The following is a 20,186-nucleotide window of genomic DNA, read 5'->3' on the forward strand; positions in this document are numbered from 1 at the left end:
TGCTTCGTGAGGCGAGGCAGTAGGTTGCTGAACCGTTGTTTAGGACCTTTGAGTCCTTGTTGTCCATGGGGATGGTACCGGAGGATTGGAGAGTGGCGAATGTTGTCCCCTTATTCAAGAAAGGTAGCAGGGATAGTCCAGGGAATTACAGGCCGGTGAGCCTTACGTTGGTGGTGGGTAAGCTGTTAGAAAGGATTCTAAGAGATATTATCTATGAGCTTTTAGAGAATCATGGACTGATTAGGGACAGCCAGCATAGCTTTGTGAAGAGAAGACCTAGCCTCGTGAAGAGAAGACCTAGCCTCACAAGCCTGATAGGGTTCTTTGAGATGGTGACCAGTAAGACTGATGAGGGTAGTGCAGTAGATGCGGTCTACATGGATTTTAGTAAGGCGTTTGACAAGGGTCCACAAAGTAGGCTTCTTCAGAAGGTCAGAGGCCAAGGGATCCAGGGAGGCTTAGCTGTGTGGATTCAGAATTAGCTTGCCTGTAGAAAGCAGAGGGTTGTGGTGGAAGGAGTGCATTCGGATTGGAGGGCTGTGACTAGTGGTGTCCCATAGGGATCGGTTCAGGGACCTCTACTGTTTGTGATATTTATTAATGACTTAGATAAGGGGGTGGAAGGCTGGGTTAGGAAGTTTGCAGATGACACAAAGATTGGTGGTGTTGTGGATAGTGTGGAGGGCTGTCGAAGCTTGCAGAGGGATATTGATAGGATGCAGAGCTGGGCTGACAAGTGGCAGATGGAGTTCAATCCAGAGAAGTGTGAGGTTGTACACTTTGGAAGGACAAACTCCAAGGCAGAGTACAAGGTAAATAGCAGGATTCTGGGCAGCGTGGAGGAGCAGAGGGATCTGGGGGTTCATATCCACAGATCACTGAAAGTCACCTCACAGGTAGATAGGGTAGTTAAGAAAGCTTATGGGATGTCAGCTTTCATAAGTCGGGGGATCGAGTTTAAGAGCCGCAAAGTGATGATGCAGCTTTACAAAACTCTGGTTAGGCCACACTTAGCGTACTGTGTCCAGTGTGGTTGCCTCATTATAGGAAGGATGTGGAGGCATTGAAAAGGGTGCAGAGGAGATTTATCAGGATGCTGCCTGGATTAGAGAGTATGGATTATGAGGAGAGACTAAAGGAGCTAGGGCTTTACTCATTGGAGAGGAGGAGGATGAGGGGAGACATGATAGAGGTATACAAGATATTGAGAGGAATAGATAGACAGCCAGTGCCTCTTTCCCAGGGCACCAATGCTCAAAACAAGAGGACATGGCTTTAAGGTAATGGGTGGGAAGTTCAAGGGAGATGTCAGAGGGAGGTTTTTCACCCAGAGAGCGGTTGGTGCATGGAATGCGCTGCCTGAGGTAGTGGTGGAGGCTGATACATTGGACAAGTTCAAGAGATTGTTACATAAGTATATGGAGGAATTTAAGATAGAGGGATATGTGGGAGGAAGGGGTTAAATAGTCTTAGGTGTGGTTTGAAGGGCGGCACAGCATGGTGGGCCAAAGGGCCTGTATTGTTCTATGGTTCTATGGCTGGGATGCAAAACAGAAGTACATCATCCATGTGTACTCTCAGCTGAAATTGAAATTCTGCCATAGAGTCTTAACAAACTGATTTTCAGTCTATCAATCCAATGTTATTATGAATTGTAAAAGGAGTAAGAGAGAAAAGCAAAATAATGCTGTGGATTGGCTAAGCTTACATTAAGGACAGAGCTGTAACAAATCTAAGAGAAAATAGATAACGATATGAACACTGGTAGATTGAGCTCTAAATGTCAATATATCAAAGCAGTCTCTATCAATACATCAAGGCAGTCTCAAAGGATGATAGTTTTTAAGGCAATAATATTTTCTTATCTTTTTCCTTTTCTCATCCCAAATCCCAACAGATTCCAAGAAGCTTTCTTAGATCATCAGTATTGGTATTGGTTTATTATTGTCACTTGTACCGAGGTACAGTGAAAAACTTGTCTTGTATACCAATCATACAGATCAATTCATTACACAGTGCATTGAGGTAATATAGGGTAAAATCAATAACAGAATATAGAGTAAAGTATCACAGCAAGAGAGGAAGTGCAGTGTGTGTAGACAATAAGGTGCAAGGTCATAAAAAGGTAGATTATGAAGTCAAGAGTCTATCTCATCGTATAAGGGAACTGTCCAATAGTCTTATAACAGTGGGATGGAAGCTGCCTGATGGGAGAAGGGACAAGAGAGAATGATCCGGGTGGGTGGGGTCTTTTATTATGCTGGTTGCTTCACCAAGGCAGCAAGAGGTATAGACAGAGTCCATGGAGGGGAGCCTAGTTTCCGTGATGTGCTGGGCTGTGTCCATAACTGTGGTTTCTTGCGGTCCCGGGCAGAGCAGTTGCCATACCAAGCCATGATGCATCCAGATAGGATGCTTTCTATGGTGCATCGATGAAAGTTGGTGAGTGTCAAAGCAGACATACCAAATTTTTTTTTTAATAACATGACCGTAAAAGCAAAGGAAATGTCATGCTAATTTCATTGACTAAAACTAGTGACTATGCATTTAAGAAGGATTAAATGTTAAAGTAATGATTCATTTGGTTAGATTAAAAGAACAGGTACCACCAGATCCTCAGATTTTATGATAAAGTGGAGAAAAACAAGAAGGTCATGGAAAACCTAAATGTGTTCTATCCAGTCACCCATGGCATTAATAAGTGACATCCTGAATGATGCATTAGTACCATAAATAAGTTCTCTTATTTGAAAAGTCCCTGGTCTTGGAGGTGCTTGTTCAAGATTTAGAAAGCAAAACCAATTCCTAAAATTGGCATCTAATACATTTTTATAAATAACTAATGGAATTATTTCAAATATTATTCCATTACAGCTATTTATAAATTTGAATATTGGTGGGACAGGCAAATAGAGGAACACTATTTGCTCCTTTATTGCAATACTAGAACTGCACCAAAGATCAAACTGAAAAAAGTAGCCACTGGGATTAAAAAATATATTTTGTGATTGAGGAATGGTTTATGACAGGGTGGGAGAAAAGGAAAAACACACAAAAATGAAGTATACGCTCCCCATCAAGAGATTCAATCTTTCTGATAGGTCAATCTTCAAGGCAATAAATGAAAAGGAATATGCTAAATGCCACAGAATTACGAATCCTGCCTTTATACAGAACTTTTAGCATAATTACATGTTCCAGCCACATTAAAGAGGCTGAGCACTATGTTCTTCTTTTGTAAGATATCTTTATTAGTCACATGTACATCAAAACACAGTGAAATGCATCTTTTGCATAGAGTGTTCTGGGGCAGCCCACAACATAGCATGCCCACAGTTTTCACAATCGTCTTGCACTTTTCCCCAAGTACCAGGAGATTTTCTAGTTCTTACTGAGATGTATCCTAGTGTGAATCAGTCCTTGATATAATAAAACTATGGTTTGGAAAAGTTTATTTTCCTTTGGTCCAGCTTCGTCCAACAAAGCAGGAATGGCCAAAGTTCAGACCAAGAATGTCAAAATGCCATTTGGCTGTTTGGTGCTAGTACTTCAGATTGTATATAATTTGTAATCAGAAATACTCCAATTTGCTGGATTCCAAAAGAAGCTGAATAATAATTTATAGAACTTCCAAATCTAAAGAACCTTAGCATACCAATCCAATACAAAAACCAATGCTTTTATAGATTACAGATTACCATTGGGATCATCCCAACCATTGTGTTCTAGATGATTTACATTTATACTTATCCTCTGTTGATCTTTGAAAGAGAAAATTCAATGCAGCAATAAATATTTCTGAAGGAAGTTGGTTGTCCCTTTGAGAGGATAGGTTGATAGAAGGGAGCACGAGAAAACAATGAAGCTAGCAAATGTGCTTGATGTGAAATTTGAAGATTAAGTACCTACCACAATAGGACCCCTTTTTACACTATCTATATGAAGCAACAAAGCACAAAAAGAAATGAACTTACCACTGTGGATGCGTAAGTGCTCCTTCAAATGATGCTTGTATTTAAATGCTTTTCCACATTCAGTGCACTTGAATTTCCGGTTTCCACCCGTCTGTGTTACAACATGGCGCTTTTAAAAAAAAATAAACCTTTAGTGGTATATCTTGCATGTTCCAGAAAGTTTAAGATAGCCGATAGATAAACAGCAGGCTTGTCAAAAATGCTTTTTTACTTATTTTAGACAAAGGTAATTCACCACAAAAATCAAATCATCTTTCACACATGCCTCAAGTCACATGAAAAATGTCCTGTAAAATTATAAAGATTTTTCTACTGGCAGGTGCAGCAGCAGCAACCATTTAAAAAGGCAGAGTCCAGGTAAGAGTGCGAGGTTTTCATAACCTACTGGCAGCATATAGAAGCAAGGCAAGTTCTAGCAGGAGTGACCATTTTGGAGTGGACATCTTGAGGTGGAAGTGCTGCTGTGGAGGTCAAAGTGTGAGCTTTGGTGAGCATCAGTTCAAAAATTTAGGGTCCATGGGATCCAGGACAAATTGGCAAACTGGATCCAAAATTGGCTTGCCAAAGGGTTAGGGTAGAGGGTTGTCTTTGCATTTGGATGCCTGTGACTAGTGTTGCTTCACAAGAGTCAGGTGCTGGGACCATTGCTGTTTATAATGCAAGTGAATGACTTAGATGTTAATGTGGAAGGCAAAGTTAATAAGTTCACAGATGACACCAAGAATGGTGGAGTCTTTGACAGTGTGGAAGGTAGTCTTAGGCTGCAGATGTTTTGGTGAAATGGGCTGAAAAGTGGCAGATGGAGTTTAATTTAGACAAATCTAAGGTGATGCATTTTGTATCAATGAGGCTAGGACATATAGCATGAATGGTAGGGTCTTAATGAGGAACAGAGGGACCTCAAAGTACCATAGATAACGCCGTTAGGAAAGCATACAAGATACTGGCTTTCATTAGTTGAGGCAATGAAAACAGAAGTAGGTTATGCTTCAGCTTTATAAAAGCTTGGTCAGACCTCAGCTGGAGTACTGCGAAAGTTCTGGTCACCAAGGTATAGGTAAACTGTGACAGCGCTGGAGAGGGTGCACAAGGGATTCACGAGGATGTTGCCTGGGAAAGAGCAGTTCAGTGCTGTGAAGAGACTGGAGTAGCTAGGTCTATTCTTCCTGGAGCAGAGGAGGTTGAGAAGGGACATGATTGAGGTATATAATATTATGAGAGGTATATATAGGGTAGATTGCAGGAAACTTTGCCCCATATCAGCAGTAGATAAAACTGGAGGCTATGGATTTAGCATATCAGGGAAGAGATTTAGAGGGGAAGTGAGGGGAACTTTCTTCACCCAGAGAGTGGCAAGTACCTGGAATGCACTGAGAGAGTGGTTGGTCTGGGTTGCTGACAGCATTTTAAGTGTCTAGATGAGCACCTGAATCACTTCAGCAGAGGAGTGGTATAGACCAAATGTTGGAAGATGGGATTAATAAAAAAAGGGTGCCCATTGGTCAGCATGGATGAGTTGGTCTGAGCGATCCATTTCCATAATGTATGATTCTACTCGCTGGTGCTCTAACCTGTTAGCTTTACAGGAAGTAATTGTATTTTTCAGCAACATTTGAAGTTAAAAACTCATTAGAAGTTCTGGTGAGAGAACTGAAATGAGAAATGGGTTGGTTACTATCAGCTACTAACCAGGCAGAGCTGCTTCACACAGAATTACTGTGAGTAAGGATGGAAAGGTGGTGATTTCTGCCACTATATTGCATGATCTGTCAGCAGGATCTTAATGCATACCATCTATACTGTACATATATTTGCTAACTTGTGTGAATTTTTTGATGTAATTATCTGCAGTTTTAAAATATTACTCCATGGTTTAGAGGAACTTGAAAATAGTGTACTCGTAATTAGCTTGCAAAAAAAATCATGGAGGACAAATTTTAAACCTACCAACCAAGCATGAATTGGGCTCAAGTTAAAAAAAAAATTCATCCAAGCTTTATCCCTCAGTTGATTTCATAGCCCTTTTCTACTTGTCAATTCCCTCTATATTCTTGCTTCATCTTATCACAACAATTTTCTCCAACCATATGTCAACCTATTCCATTGCTTCCCCCCGATCTGCATTGTTACCGATTTTCATTCCCGTCACTGGAAATCAATATTTCAGTCTCCATATACATCCCACGGTGGTCTCTCCCTGAAGAATTCTATCTTACTACTTTCTCCTTCAAATACCTCCCTGAAAACTGGTTGCACTGTCATACTTTATCCGTCATCTTAATCCATTTTAACTCATTTCTACCTCCTTTGTGGTGACTTCCTTCCTCCTGTAAAGTAGTCAGATACCCGATGCAAGACATAGTATATAAATGCTAGTTATTTTTTTATCTTTTCTGTTTTCCACAGAGATCTGCCATTTTCCATCTCTCCAATCTGTAGGAGATGCTCAGCTGGCATCAGGTATAAACATCATTAAGCATTTCCAAAGGGAAACCCAGAGATCAAATTCCCTTGACCTGGAAGATTCTCTGAAGAGTTATTCACTGATGTAATTGTCAACAAATGAACAGTTTCCTCAGAATTGGTACACCCAAACAGCACATCTCCAGAGGGAGTGAACACTACTTTTTAAAATGATAGTCATCTATTACAAACCTAGTGCTTTAACTATTTTGTTATTCTTTATGTCAATAATGATTGAGGAAATATTTACACCGAAACTATTTTTGCCATTTCTTTTCCATGGTTAAGATGTAAAATGTGTAGTTGAAGTAATCTCCTCCTTGAGAATTATAAAAAGGTAGTGGCCAATACTATGTAGACATCCCTCAATGAAAACTGTGACATAAACTTTAAAACTAAACAGTACAATTAAGGTGAATTTTTTTAGGCATTAGATTCTTCCATTCTGTATTCCACTGCATATCACTAAATCAATCTACAATTTGATGTATTGGTGAATTTTGAGGAAGACAATATTTTAGTATGGAATCATTCAGTTATTACCAAAATTGCACAGGAATTAATTGTTCTTCAGTTACACCAGCTGGAATAGTCACCTTATTTCCTATAATTGCTGCTAGATCAGATATAGATTAGCTAGTCAAAGATAATGGTTAAATGGGCAATTTAGGATATAGGCAGTAGAATTTTGGATGAACTAAACTCCCGAGGGTGGAAGATGGAAGCCAGCTAGGAAAATCATTGCAGCCAGAGGTATCAAAAATGTAGATGTGGGTTTCAGCAGATTGTTTGAGAAAATAGGAGCAAGATCAAAGACTTCCATTTACGGAAATGAAAATGACCACTAGAAAGAAGCATCAACCTTACAAATAAAAAGGGTTTACTAAACAAGATGAAAACAGATAAATGGCAATTAGCTCTATTGGTCTTAGTTGTATCTGAAACAAAATAGAAAAGTATGAGTAGGCGAATTTGGCCCGTTGAGCTTGACTCATCATTCAATATATCCATGGATTATTTCAATACCATATTCCAAGCTCTTTCTCCACACCCCCAGATGCCTTTTGTGTCTTGAAATCCATCCATCTCCTCCTTATATACAGAGACCTAACCTCCCACAGCCTTCTGTGGGTGGAGAACTTGATAAGTTCACCATCCCTTTAAAAGGAAGAAAATGTTCATCCAAAAGGAGTAAATGTCTCAACCCATATCCTGAGACTGGGACCCCTGGTTCTCACCCCTCCTTCAGCCAGAAGAAAACATCCTCCCTGCATCCAGCCTGTCAGAATTTTGTACTTCTCAATGAGATGGCCTGATTTAATTGAATTTAATAGTTAAATTGCTTTTTTTTCCTCTTTACCTGATCTCGTCCTGACTTGTGTGAAGCCATGTGACGATCCAGTTGTGTTCTGTAGGCAAAAGTGTAGCGACAAAGGGAACAGCTGAAGTTGTCATCATTTTTTTCATGGCGATATTTAATGTGATCTTTCAGTGAAGTCAAACGCTTGTATCCTCTGTCGCAATAAGGGCATGTGAGCAGCTGAGCAAAAGCATCAGGCGTCCCTAGAAGTTTGAAATAGTATACATAAAAACACTCAACATGAACCTATTTGTAAAAGAGAGCTCACCAATGCAAGACTTTGATCCAATTACATGCTTCCAAGCGAATTAAAATTGATAGGAAAAAGTAGGTTAACCCAATGAAAGCGCCTTGCTCCTGCGGCAGTAGAAAATTTTTAAATGCTATCGTCACCCACATCAAACATGAGAAATACTCAATTTTTCCTCACCATTTCCAAGTTAAAAGAAAATGAAAGTTATGCTTTAGCTTATAGTTATATTGTTAAACCACATATTGCAGATTTTGTGCTTGCATCTATGGCTGTGAACCAAAGACAGCACTTCATTATGACCTAGAGAAACACCTTTGCCTGGCAGAGGAAGAAAAACATTACAGAATATTGTATGAAAAATGTTTCAAAATTTTACAAATGGCAAGGATCATTTTGCTGATACCCTTGAAACCTTTTGTGTGTAGAAATCTATTTTTAGTAGTTGCATTCAATCAGGGAGCTGCAATATTTATACATAATTGTATCTATTCCATTTGCTCATTCAGTTCAATGCTGATGAGCTACTTATGTACAAGTTTCACTTTTGCTGTTAGGTAACTTCCATAATTACAAATGTTTTTACAGACTGATTTCCTGTGACATTGCTCACGTGGGTTGGCAGGGCCATGTGTAATGTGCAGGATTGTTCGCCCACGTTGCTGAGTAAAGAATTCAAAGGGCAACTACTTGATGAGAAAAATAAATAGGGGTTGACCAGTTTAAATGTGTTGGGGTTGTAGGGATGGAATTGTGCTGTACAGAAGTCTATACTTCTTAATCTGATTTACTATCAACAGCTGTATTTGGCCAAAATAATTTGTTTAAAATTAGACAAATGAGGAAATAAGGATGTAACATAAGAACCAAAGCACAAGATTATGTCCTTGCACTGTACTGCTGCTGCAAAACAACAAATATCACATCATATAAGACCATGATAACAAACCTGATTCTGAAGATTGACACCTTGAACCAGATGCAAAGACTTCCACATCACATGGAGAATGCTCCATGGAATTGCTCAGTAAGAATGGAATATGATAGTAACAGCTTTGTTCTTTGCAGTTTTTCTATTTCAGTGACAGTCTAAGTATACTTAACAGCTCCTCACAAAGCTACATTAATCATTTCAATTGCAAAATTAACATTTAATTTGTACATTCATCTTAATTTGTTCAATTTTCACCATTTAGTACCAACCTTGCTTTAAATTTTCTTTGACTTCGTGTGCATTTGACACAATGCTGGACAAATGAACAGTATGTGCATGCTAATTGCAGGTGCAAAATGCAGGTCAGAACAGACAGCAAATTTAACACAGTTGCTCCTTCTTCAATGTGTTGCTCAAGACATGACTTACAATCTGGGAGGGGTGGTTAAAGACAGGGATAAGCATGTAATTCAGCAGGCTGCATTGGGCACTGCAATAGTAATTCAAGTAGTAAAATGTTCTATTTTGTTTGCTCACAAATAATTTTTTCAAACACCAAGAGTGAAACAATATTGGCTGTAATGTTCCTCCACAAAGCAATTAGAATTAAATGTTTGAATTACTTTAACAGAAAAATAAAAAACAATTGATTAATACAAAACTGAAGTAGAAACTAACCAAATTGAAAAATGATATTCAACCAATGGCCAAGAAAATCACAGGTCTCAATTGTGATGAAATGGACAAAAGTAGTTTAAGGAGTTGTTTTGCAAAGTACAGTCAAAATATCACCAGTACACAAATAGGTTGCCAAGAAGCTACTTTTAAAAAAAAATCAAAATTTGTATCAGGAAGTATATTACACAAAATCCTATATCCAAAACAAGTTCAAAGTACTTTAAACAAGGAAGTCCTTATAGCAGGGAAAAATTAAACAAATATTTAAGATGGTGTTTGAAAATGTATTTTGGACAATAGAACTGAAAAGGCCTTTGAAAGAAAGCAGTGAGATACTAGGCCAGAGGTACTAAGGGAGACTGTTCCAGTGAGTAGTGGCCAAGTCCACAAATCAAAATCAATGGAGAATTGCACAGGAGGCAAGAAGTTACAGCTCCAGATAGGAAAGTAAGCTAACTATATATTAGATTGAAAGACTTGGTGAGGCTAGTTATCATTTGTATAAATGCTGCATCCTGGATGTCAGACTACTGAGCTTCAATATTATACTTTTATTTTTGTTGTAATCAAGACTGCTGTGTATCAATGTATGTGCACAGTGCTGCATATTCCATCCAATCCAAAATCCATGTGAACCATCCATTGTAGCAAACAAAGATAAAATAAACTAAGGAATCTTAAATGAAAACAGAAAATCATGGAATTTCTAAGCAGGTCAGGCAACATCTGTGGAAAGAGAAACAGTTAACATTTCAGGTCCAGGACCCTTCATCAAAACTGCTGCATTTCCAGAATTTTCTATTTTAGTTTCAGATTTCCAGCATCTGCAGTTTGTTTTTGATTTTCATTTTCTGTAACAAATTGTTTTTAAATAAATGGTTTTGAATAGTTAGAAATTGCATGCTATACAGTTAATACTTCATAAATTACCATTTTCTTGTCCACTAGCTTCTGGTGTGGCTCTTCTATGTTGCTCCTCTGGTGCTTCTGGGAAGATTACAGCTGTGTCTTTTTGCTGAAGGTATTCTTGAACTTTTGGATCATGGGTCTGTTCATCTTCTGCAGCTGAATCATGAAAGCAGTTCTCGCCATCAGAATCACAGCCTTCTTCATTAGCTATCAATAATGTTATATTAAGTCACTCAATATTACAGCTCCACAACAAAATGCATCACATGCATTCTTTCTGTATGTGCAATAACATCCATTTATATATTTAATTATAATTCATGCCCAGATTACTAACAGGGTGTGGTTTTAATTCAGACATGTTAAAATGAGACTGTTTAAAAATCAAAAAACTCCAGTTTCCAATCTTGATGCATATACTTAAATAATGCTGAGGGTATGGTGCATTGTAGAGGGTCCCATTCTACAGATGGCACGTTAAATTCATATTCTTGGGAAAGATCTCACAGATCATAAAGACCAATTTTACTAGATGTTACAGGCAATCTACCAGAAGAAACAACTTGCACAATTTTCCATTAAAATAATGTTGCCATCCATGCTGCAGCACAAAACTCCGATCTAAATGAGTTCACAAAAACTTTGCCTGCAGGAACAAAAGTAATTTTAACTACCTGCCTGGCTTTGTTCCCACTGGGAAAGTGTGGACTCCAGATATACCTTTAAAATCACCAGATTTCAGGGCCAAAAAAAAAGGCTATGTTCTGAAGGAGCCCACCAAGGTCAGAAGCCAAGGTACTTAAGCCAAATGCAAGATTTCCATAAGGGTTGCATGAAAAGGATTGCAAGACATGGTTTTCCTGTTTCAAAGAAACTTTAAAATTCAGGAATCTAAAGAGGGGAAAAAAGGGAAAATTGCATCTCTCCTCAACTCTGTCACACTGGCGGCACAGTATGCTCTGTGTGACCACGTGAGTTTCTTCAAGGTGCTTGACTTTCCCCCCACATTGCAAAGACCTGAGAGGTGGTAGCTTAATTGGCCACTGTAAATTTCCCCCAGTGTGAAGGTGCATGGTAGAATCTGAAGGGAGTTGAATGTAACGTGACAAGAATAAAATGAGATTAGTGCAAATGAGTACTTGTTGATTGGTGCAGACTCTGAGCTAAAGGGCCTGTTACTCCAGTCCACTCTTCCATCTCCACCAATTCCCACTAACTTTTTCATAGCATCTTCCTAAACAACTGCAGGAGATACAGTACTTGCTTCTTTTTAAAAAAAAACTTTTCCTTTCCCATTCACTAGGGTCCCAAACACTCCTTCCAGATGAAAGAGCGACTTACTGGTACTTTTTCCAATTTGTGTGCTATATTTGATTCTCATATGATCCCCTCCATGTTGTAGAAAAGGAATGCACATTGGATGAGTGCTTCACAGAACACCAATGCCGTCATACACATTTCCTAAATGTCTGCTCTCAAACCCATACACCCCTCTACCCCAGACAGAACAATTACAGACTTCCCTTGGTTCTCATCTTTCACCCCACCAGCCTCTGTATCCAGCACATCATCCTCCCCCATTTTCCAACAGCTCCAATCTAATTACACCCACCCCCCCTCCCATCAGTTACATCTTCACCTCTCCGTCCCCTTCTAACTTCTGCAGGGACCACACTCTGACTCCATGGTGCACTCAACCCCCCCCCACCCCTCCCCATTGTCTGGCACTTTTGCCTGCAACTGTAGGTGTACACCTGTACCTTCACCTTCTCCATCATCATCCAGGGAACCAAACAGCCTTCCTAGTGAGGCAGAAGTTCACCTGCACCTCTGCTGAACAGGGCTACTGCATTCAGTGTTTGTGATATGGCCTCCTCTACATCATTAAAACCAAGCGTAGACTAGGTGACTGTTCGCAAAGGAATTGTGCTTTGTCAGCAACAGTCATCTCAAGTTTCTGGTTGCGTATCATTTTAACTCTCCTTCCCCTTCCCACACCTACCTGTCTGTCCTCTATCTTCTCTATTGCTGGGGAGAGGCCAAATGCAAATTGGAAGAACATTTCATATTCTGCTTGGGTAGCTTACAAGCAAATGGTACGAACATTGAATTTTCCAATTCCAGGTAAACCACAACCCTAGTGTTCTTTTCCCACAGTTTTCTTCTCCATTTGTTCATTTTCCCATCCCTTCCCCACCTGGTATCATCTCCCCATCCATTCCATCTATCACCTACCAGCCTCTACAGATGCTTCTTGACCTGCTGAGTTCTTACATCATTCTGTTTTATTTTGCCTTTACTATCCTCTTCAGTCAGCACCACCCCTACTTGAATCTCTTAATCTCTTCTGGTCTCCCTTTCAAAGATCTTCCCTTTTGATCTCTCTTCCTCTCCTCACCCTTCTCTGCATCGTAAACTAGTTTAATTTCAAACTTTTCCCTCTTCTGATGAAAAGTCATCAAACTGAAACATGAAGTCCAGTTCTCTTCAGAGGCTGCTTGACTGTTGAGTATTTCCAGATTTTCTGCTTTTACTTCAAAATGTTTGAAATAGTTTTGTTGAATATTAAATACGAGTGACTTTTTGAATGCTGTGATGAGTAGGAAACTATGTACGTGGCACACGTGCAGCTGCTTGGAATGATCCACGAGCTAGAGAGTTGAGAGTGTCCGAGGCTTTAACCTTCACGATGACAGCAGTTCTGACATATGTGCATGCCTTGAGGTCTTCCTGCAGAATGACACATATCTCAGTGAAAATCGCCTTGGTAAACCCAAGCCTGCAGAGGCATTGCTCTTTGGAGAGGTCATGACAGGATTTTGTCTCTGTAAATGCTATGGTGATAAGCTCTTCACAGTGTGTGCATCTGCGCCTCATCCCTTGGGGTCCCAGACCTTGCCTTTAATACCGGCAATATCTGGCCTAAAGGGTTTTTTTAAAAAAAATCACTGTCAAATGACAGACATTTTCTGCAAATAGAAGCTCTAATTTCTGCCAGCAATGCTGGAAAATGGTATTGATAACTAACATTACTAGGTGCTGGGAGTATACTTAGATACACTGGAAGTGATCATTCAGATTTTGTGATTTGACCAAGAAATGCAACTTACTCTGGGTTTACTTAAAGATTACAACATAAAAGGAAGCCACTCAGCCCACTGGATCCTCCCAGCAGAGCAATCCGATTAGTGCCACTCCCCTGTAAATTATTCTCTCTCACAAACCCATTAACACCCTTTTGATTCGTTTTGTTGGGATGTGCAAAGAAACAAGAGCACCCAGTGGAAAACTATGCAGTCACAAAGAAAAGATGAAGATAGAAGTCAGGGTTGAACCTGTGTTCCTGGGGCAGTAAGGTAACAGAACTGTTGCACTACCATGCTGCTCCAGAGATTGATTTCAGTGGCTGAAAAAAAAAGTGCTATTCAATTCAATCTCTTGGGCACTGTGGCACAGTTTCTTCTGAACTGCATGGCTATTTTTCTCTCTATATTTTGCTAAAAATTGGTAGAACTGGCAAATGATTGCAAAATCTTAAATGACAGTCATATTCAGCAGAAATTGAGTGTTTGTGACAAAAGACTAACAAAACTGGCCAAGCATCCAACAGCACTTTCTACTAATTGTGCCATTGCCCCAATTGAAAAGCAACTGGGTTCTTTATAAGCAAAAGCACAGAGCATTAATAGGTAAGTTTAAATATCAAAAAGTACCTAATTTACAAAAGGAAGGCATGATGGAATAAATGGCCTTTTCTTAAAAACTGCCAAGTGTAAACCAATGAAACAATGTTCTGTAAAGTTCTTTTTATTTTAAATCATTTTTGGTTACTAAAACTGGGATACTCAAAAATGATGCTTTAGACATTTATATTAAAATGTTTTATGATAAGCATATTTTCAGCTGCATAAAAACTGTACTAGGCTCCCCTCAAATATTATCATCAAGGAATCATATTAATCCAAAGGAAATGGTCTTGAATCATTGCAGCTGGGCAGGGTTTCATGTAAGATTTTACACTTGGGATTATGCAAATGAGTGAAAGCTTGAACAATTTCTCCAGCAAACTAGTGCAAGTTTAACTCAAAATTTCTCTTGGATTACGCACTGCGACTAAACAGAACCCCTATCCCATTTCACAAACCTCAACACAGATACCTGTAGGAAAAGGAAATGATAATCAATTTTCTCACTCAATGCTGGAGAGCACTCAGCAGACATTTTGAATGAAATTTGAATGCAAAGAGCCATGGGATGTAATAAGAAATTTGCTTGGTTTTCTCTGGCAGAACATAGCACATGAGAACACTTTTCCTAACCAGTCAATTTTAATAGTGGCCTACAAAAGGGAATTGGATAAATAATTCAAGGATTAAAATGCTGCAAAGGTATGGGGTAAGAGTAAAGGAAGGTGGTGGTCATTGGACTAAGTGGATTCCTCTGTGAACAGTCCAGATTCCATGGTCTCCTACTATGATAGAACTGTTCTGTGTACTAAAGCTAAACACCATAGGAGACCCACTGTGCAACACTTCATTTTATAATATGAAATTATTTTGCATATATTTTCTCTTCCAACATTCAAGGTATGAAGCAGTTGACTAATTTAATCCAACAATGGATTCATAATTGCAGCAAAAAGCACCAAGTATACTGAGTTCATTTTAATCACCCAACATACTTATATCAATTATCCTTTCCTTTGTCCTCCATCTTTGCCTATGTGGCACTGAACTGCTGAGCTGCAACCAAGATCATGAACAACAATATGCAGATCAGGTTGGTTATTTACCCCATGTAAAGACTTAGTCTGTACCTGTGCAACCATCACTGAGCATCTGAGCTTCAGGCCCCAGGTTGTCTGTATTTTCTTTCGTTCCTGAAAAGCAGAAACAAAATAGTCTCAAAGTCTAAATAACATTTTAATCAAAGTTTGTGAATTAATTACCTAGTACACTTTTCTTTGTCCTAATAAATATCCAGAGCCAAGATGAAATTAATAAATTTTCTAAAGCTTCATACCTGGCATATTTCATTTATCTGTTCAACTCAGTCACTTATAATTTCATTATGCAGCTACGAAAGGAATACTAAATTGCATCAGCTTTTAAGACCAGACATTCTTCCTTGTGATTACCAGCAAGTCACAAAGTTACTTCAATTCTGTGGCACAATACAGCACAGACAAAACAATGAACCAGATCTTGCACTTGTTAGTTGCCAATCTTTGAAGCCCACTCTTACTTAAAGCAGGTCACTGAGTGCAATAATCTACTGGCAGGTCAGCTTCCAGCTGATTGGTGAGATTCTGTGAATGTAGCTAATGTGATTGACGAGGGTAGAGCTGTGGATGTTGGATTTGTGACTGAAGTGGGGAGAAACTTCCTTCACTCAGAGGGTGGTGAACCTAATGGAATTCTCTAGCCCAGGGGGCTGTGGAGGCTATTGTTTTGAATAAACACAACAGTAACTGATAGATTTCTAAATATTAAGAGATCTTGCAATATGGGAAAAGTGCCTACCATGACAAGCCTACCATGTGGGACCTTGTCAAATGCCTCACCAGGTGGATTTTCGTGAGGCATTTGACAAGGTCCCACACGGTAGGCTCATCCAGAAAATCAAGATGCATGGGATCCATGGTGACTTAGCCATTTGGATTTGGAATTGGCTTCCCCATAAAAGATGGAGGGTAGTGGTCGATGGGACTTATCCTAGCTAGAGGTCCGTGACTAGTAGTGTTCCACAGGGATCCATACTGGGACCTCTGCTGTTTGTGATATACAAGTTCAAAGGAGATGTGCAGGGCATACACCTTCTTTACCACCCTATCAACTTGTGCAGCCACTTTCAACCCACTTTTGTTTATACTGTTAAGCCTTCCCAGATGTAAAACCGGCTTTTATTTCTCTACCTCACCACCCTTACAATAAATGCAGATATGAAGCATTTAAAACAAACAGGAACTGAAGTGAAAGTATAGAGATATGTAGCTATTTCGTAATCTTCATTATGTTCCCACTTTCAAGGGACCCCAAGATCCCTTCTTTTCAGAGCAGTTTCTTCCTACAGAAATCAATAGGGTCAGTGCACTTCCACTTGGTAGACTTCTCAGCATAAATGCAGAAATTTACACTTCCCATTGGACTCCAGGAGGAGATCAGGGATTAGCCATCAGATGAATGACAGTCCTAAACTTTTGCCCGATAAGTCAGTAAAAGCCGAGGGTAAGGAGTGCAATTGCCAGCTTTTCAAGCACATCTGCCCCCACTGTACTGATGTAGAATTCACAAATTAAACTTCCATACCCTTCAGGGTTATTATGCCTGAATTGTGGAAAATCACATTTTTTGATTCCTCCACTACACTTGCGCACTTCTGGGAGAAGGGTTGACAACAGTTTTATGCATTTACATTACAACATGAATGAACAAGGCCATTCATTGTGAAGTGTTGAGATCCAGTTTGAACAGTTTAAGTAAAGGCAATTTATCTGCTTAAATATTGCAAATTTGGTGTAGGTCTCTGCTTTTTTGTTTATACTATTAAGCCTTCCTAGAAGTAAAATGGGCTTTTATTTCTCTACCTCATTGCCCTTACAATAAATGCAGATATGATGCATTTAAAACAAACAGGAACTGAAGTGAAAGTATGCAGAGATATGTAGCTATTTTGTAATCTTCATAATGTTTGCTCACGAGGCCAATGACCTAACTCAGAAACCCACTTCCTAAGAAGAAGGCCCATCTGAAGCCATTTCACTCCAGCTGCTTCTATCTTTAATATCCTTAGGATGAAAAGATGAAAGCCAGCACAAAGTTTTACTTTGGTGCCTGAATGCTGATTTCTCTTATGCTTTTAATTAAAGTCATTTCAGAAAATGAGTCTTCAGGATATTATTTATTACCCATTCTTAGTTACCCTCAAACAGTGGCAAAAATGGGCTTATCAAACTGTTGCAGCTCATGTTAACATAAGAAACAGTATAGGACTTGAGGTTTCTCTGCCATTCATAATTAATCATTCTCCAACACTTTTCCCATATCGCTAGATTCTCTTCATATCGAGAAATTATCAATTACTGTTGTGTTCATTCAAAACAATAGCCTCCACAACCCTGAGGTAGAGAAATCCAAAGGCTCATCATCCTCTGAGTGAAGAAGTTTTTCCTCACCTCAGTTCTAAATGGTTTATCCTTTATTCTGAAACCTTGCCCCAGTCCTAGACTCCTTAGTTATGTGGAACATCCTCCCTGCATCTAGCCTGTCAAGACCTTTAATGATATTTTAAAGTTTCGATGAGATCTCACAGCGAAGTTTAGATGAGGTCTTACGGGTTGATGAGCACAGGCGGTAGACATTGTCTACATGGACCTTAGCAATACCTTTGACAAGGTCCCACGTGGTAGGCTGGTCTGGAAGATTAAATCACATGAGATCCAGACTGGGATAGCTAATTGGATACAAAATTGGCTTGGTGGAAGGAGTCAGAGGGTGGTAGCGGAGGGTTGTTTTTCAGATTGGAGGCTTGCGACCAGTGCTGCAGGGATCAGTGCTGGGTCCCTGTTGTTGGTTATATAATAACCATTTGGATGAGCATGTAGATGGAATGGTTAGCAAGTTAAAAATTGGTGGTATAGTGGACAGTGAAGGTGGTTATCTAAAATGACAGCAGGATCTAGATCACTGGGAAAGTGGTCCAAGGAATAGCAGATGGAAGTTAACTCAGACAGTGCGAGGTGTTGCAGTTTCGCAAGTTAAACCTGGGTAGGGCTTGCAGAGTAAATGGCAAGGCCCTGGAGAGTGTCGTAGAACAGAAACATTAGAAGTACATAGTTCCCTGAAAATGGCAACACAGGTAAACAGGGTAGTGAAGGCGGCATTTGGCACGCTTGCCTTCATTAGTCAAGGCATTGAGTACAAAAGCTGGGACGTCACGATACAACTGTACAAGGCATTGGTGAGATCACACAGAGTATTGTGTGTGGTGCTGGTTGCCTAGCTATAGGAAGGATGTCATTAAGCTGGAAAGAGTGCAGAAAAGATTCACAAGGATGTTACCTGGTCTGGAAGACTTGAGTTACAAGGAAAGAATGGATAGGCTTGGGCATTTTTTTCTGGCGCTTGGGGGCTGAGAGGTGACCTTCTAGTAGGTATATAAAATCATGAGGGGCATAGATAAGGTGAATGGTCACAGTCTTTTTCCCCAGGGTGGGGGGGGGATCTAAAACAAGATTTAAGGTGAGAGGGGCGAAGTTTACAAAAGGACCCAAGGAGCAATTAGTTCCCACACAGAAACAAGCTGCCAGAGGAAGTGGTAGCAGGCACAATAACAGCATTTAAAGACATTTCGACAGGGAGATGGATAGAAAAGGTTTAGAGAAGATGGACCAAAGACAGGCAAACAGGACTAAATAGGGTAGGCAACTCGGCCAGCATGGAAGAGCTGGACCGAGGGCATGTTTCCATGCTATATAACTATGACTTTCTCCCCTCATTCATCTAAACTCTGGAGAATACAGTCTCAGTCTTTTCACTCTCTTCTGAATAGATTAATATAATATCACCCAAGCAGTCATAATGTTTAATATAAAGTCATTTTAGGTCAATTTTTGTAACAGGATACAGGCTGAACCAAGCTCAAACCCAACACTTTTGAATCGCGTGCCCACATTATCAACCTTGCAATGAATTTTAACCAAGCAATAATTATTGCTGCTTGAGGAAATACATGCATTTATAATCTCACAATGCAGGCTGCAAACTTTTACCAAAAGTACAGCAATTACGATTTCCCATGTTTCCCCAAAAGTAAGTGTGTGTGTGTGTGTGTGTGTGTGTGTGTGTGTGTGTGTGTGTGTGTGTGTGTGTGGAGGGAGGGAGGGAGGGAGGGAGGGAGGGAGGGAGGGAGGGAGGGAGGGAGGGAGGAAGGAAGGAAGGAAGGAAGGAAGGAAGGAAGGCCATCCAATCACAACAAACAAGAGTTAACTGGACCACACAAAGTCTAGGCCAAACCTTCTCACCAGCACTCCAGTAAGATTCTGTGCGTCTATCTGTCCATCTTGAAAACACATTCTAATTCTTATGTGACCTCTTGTGATTTCAAGCTATATTCCTTACATCAACTCACACAAAAAGAAACTGGGATAATTTAGGCTTAATCAAATTTATATATACAGTGGCATGCAAAAGTTTGGGCACCCCTGGTCAAAATTTGTTACTGTGAATAGCTAAGCAAGTAAAAGATGACCTGATTTCCAAAAGGCATAAAGTTAAAATATTAAAGAAATGTGTCAACTTTAAGCAAGGTTACTTTTTTTATTTCCATCTTTTACAGTTTCAAAATAACAAAAAAGGAAAAGGGCCCAAAGGAAAGGTTTGGGCACCCTGCATGGTCAGTACTTAGTAACACCCCTTTTGGCAAGTATCACAGCTTGTAAACACTTTCTGTAGCCAGCTAAGAGTCTTTCAATTCTTGTTTGGGGGATTTTCACCCATTCTTCCTTGCAAAAGGCTTCTAGTTCTGTGAGACTCTTGGGCCATCTTGCATGCACTGCTCTTGAGGTCTATCTACAGATTTTCGATGACGTTTAGGTCGTGGGACTGTGAGGGCCATGGC

At 39.7% G+C, this 20,186-nt stretch overlaps 1 protein-coding gene across 7 annotated transcripts in view; it reads right to left on the minus strand.

Moving 5' to 3' along the window:
* The window catches only part of zeb1b (zinc finger E-box binding homeobox 1b), a 126,445-nt gene that overhangs the window by 21,115 nt on the left and 85,144 nt on the right, over positions 1-20,186 (minus strand). For 5 of the 7 annotated variants that reach the window (XM_052016554.1, XM_052016552.1, XM_052016548.1 and 2 more), the window contains 4 exons: positions 15,385-15,447; positions 10,590-10,775; positions 7,798-8,000; positions 3,975-4,083 (listed from right to left, as the gene is read on the minus strand). In XM_052016554.1, the coding sequence (XP_051872514.1) occupies positions 3,975-4,083; positions 7,798-8,000; positions 10,590-10,775; positions 15,385-15,406 (520 nt within the window). In that variant the 5' untranslated portion in view covers positions 15,407-15,447. Of the gene's footprint in view, positions 1-3,974; positions 4,084-7,797; positions 8,001-10,589; positions 10,776-12,966; positions 13,097-15,384; positions 15,448-20,186 lie in introns of those variants that run through there. The other 2 variants (XM_052016550.1, XM_052016553.1) reach the window with 2 other exon arrangements.

Source organism: Pristis pectinata, chromosome 5 (genome assembly GCF_009764475.1).
Source record: "Pristis pectinata isolate sPriPec2 chromosome 5, sPriPec2.1.pri, whole genome shotgun sequence".
Lineage (NCBI taxonomy): Eukaryota > Metazoa > Chordata > Chondrichthyes > Rhinopristiformes > Pristidae > Pristis > Pristis pectinata.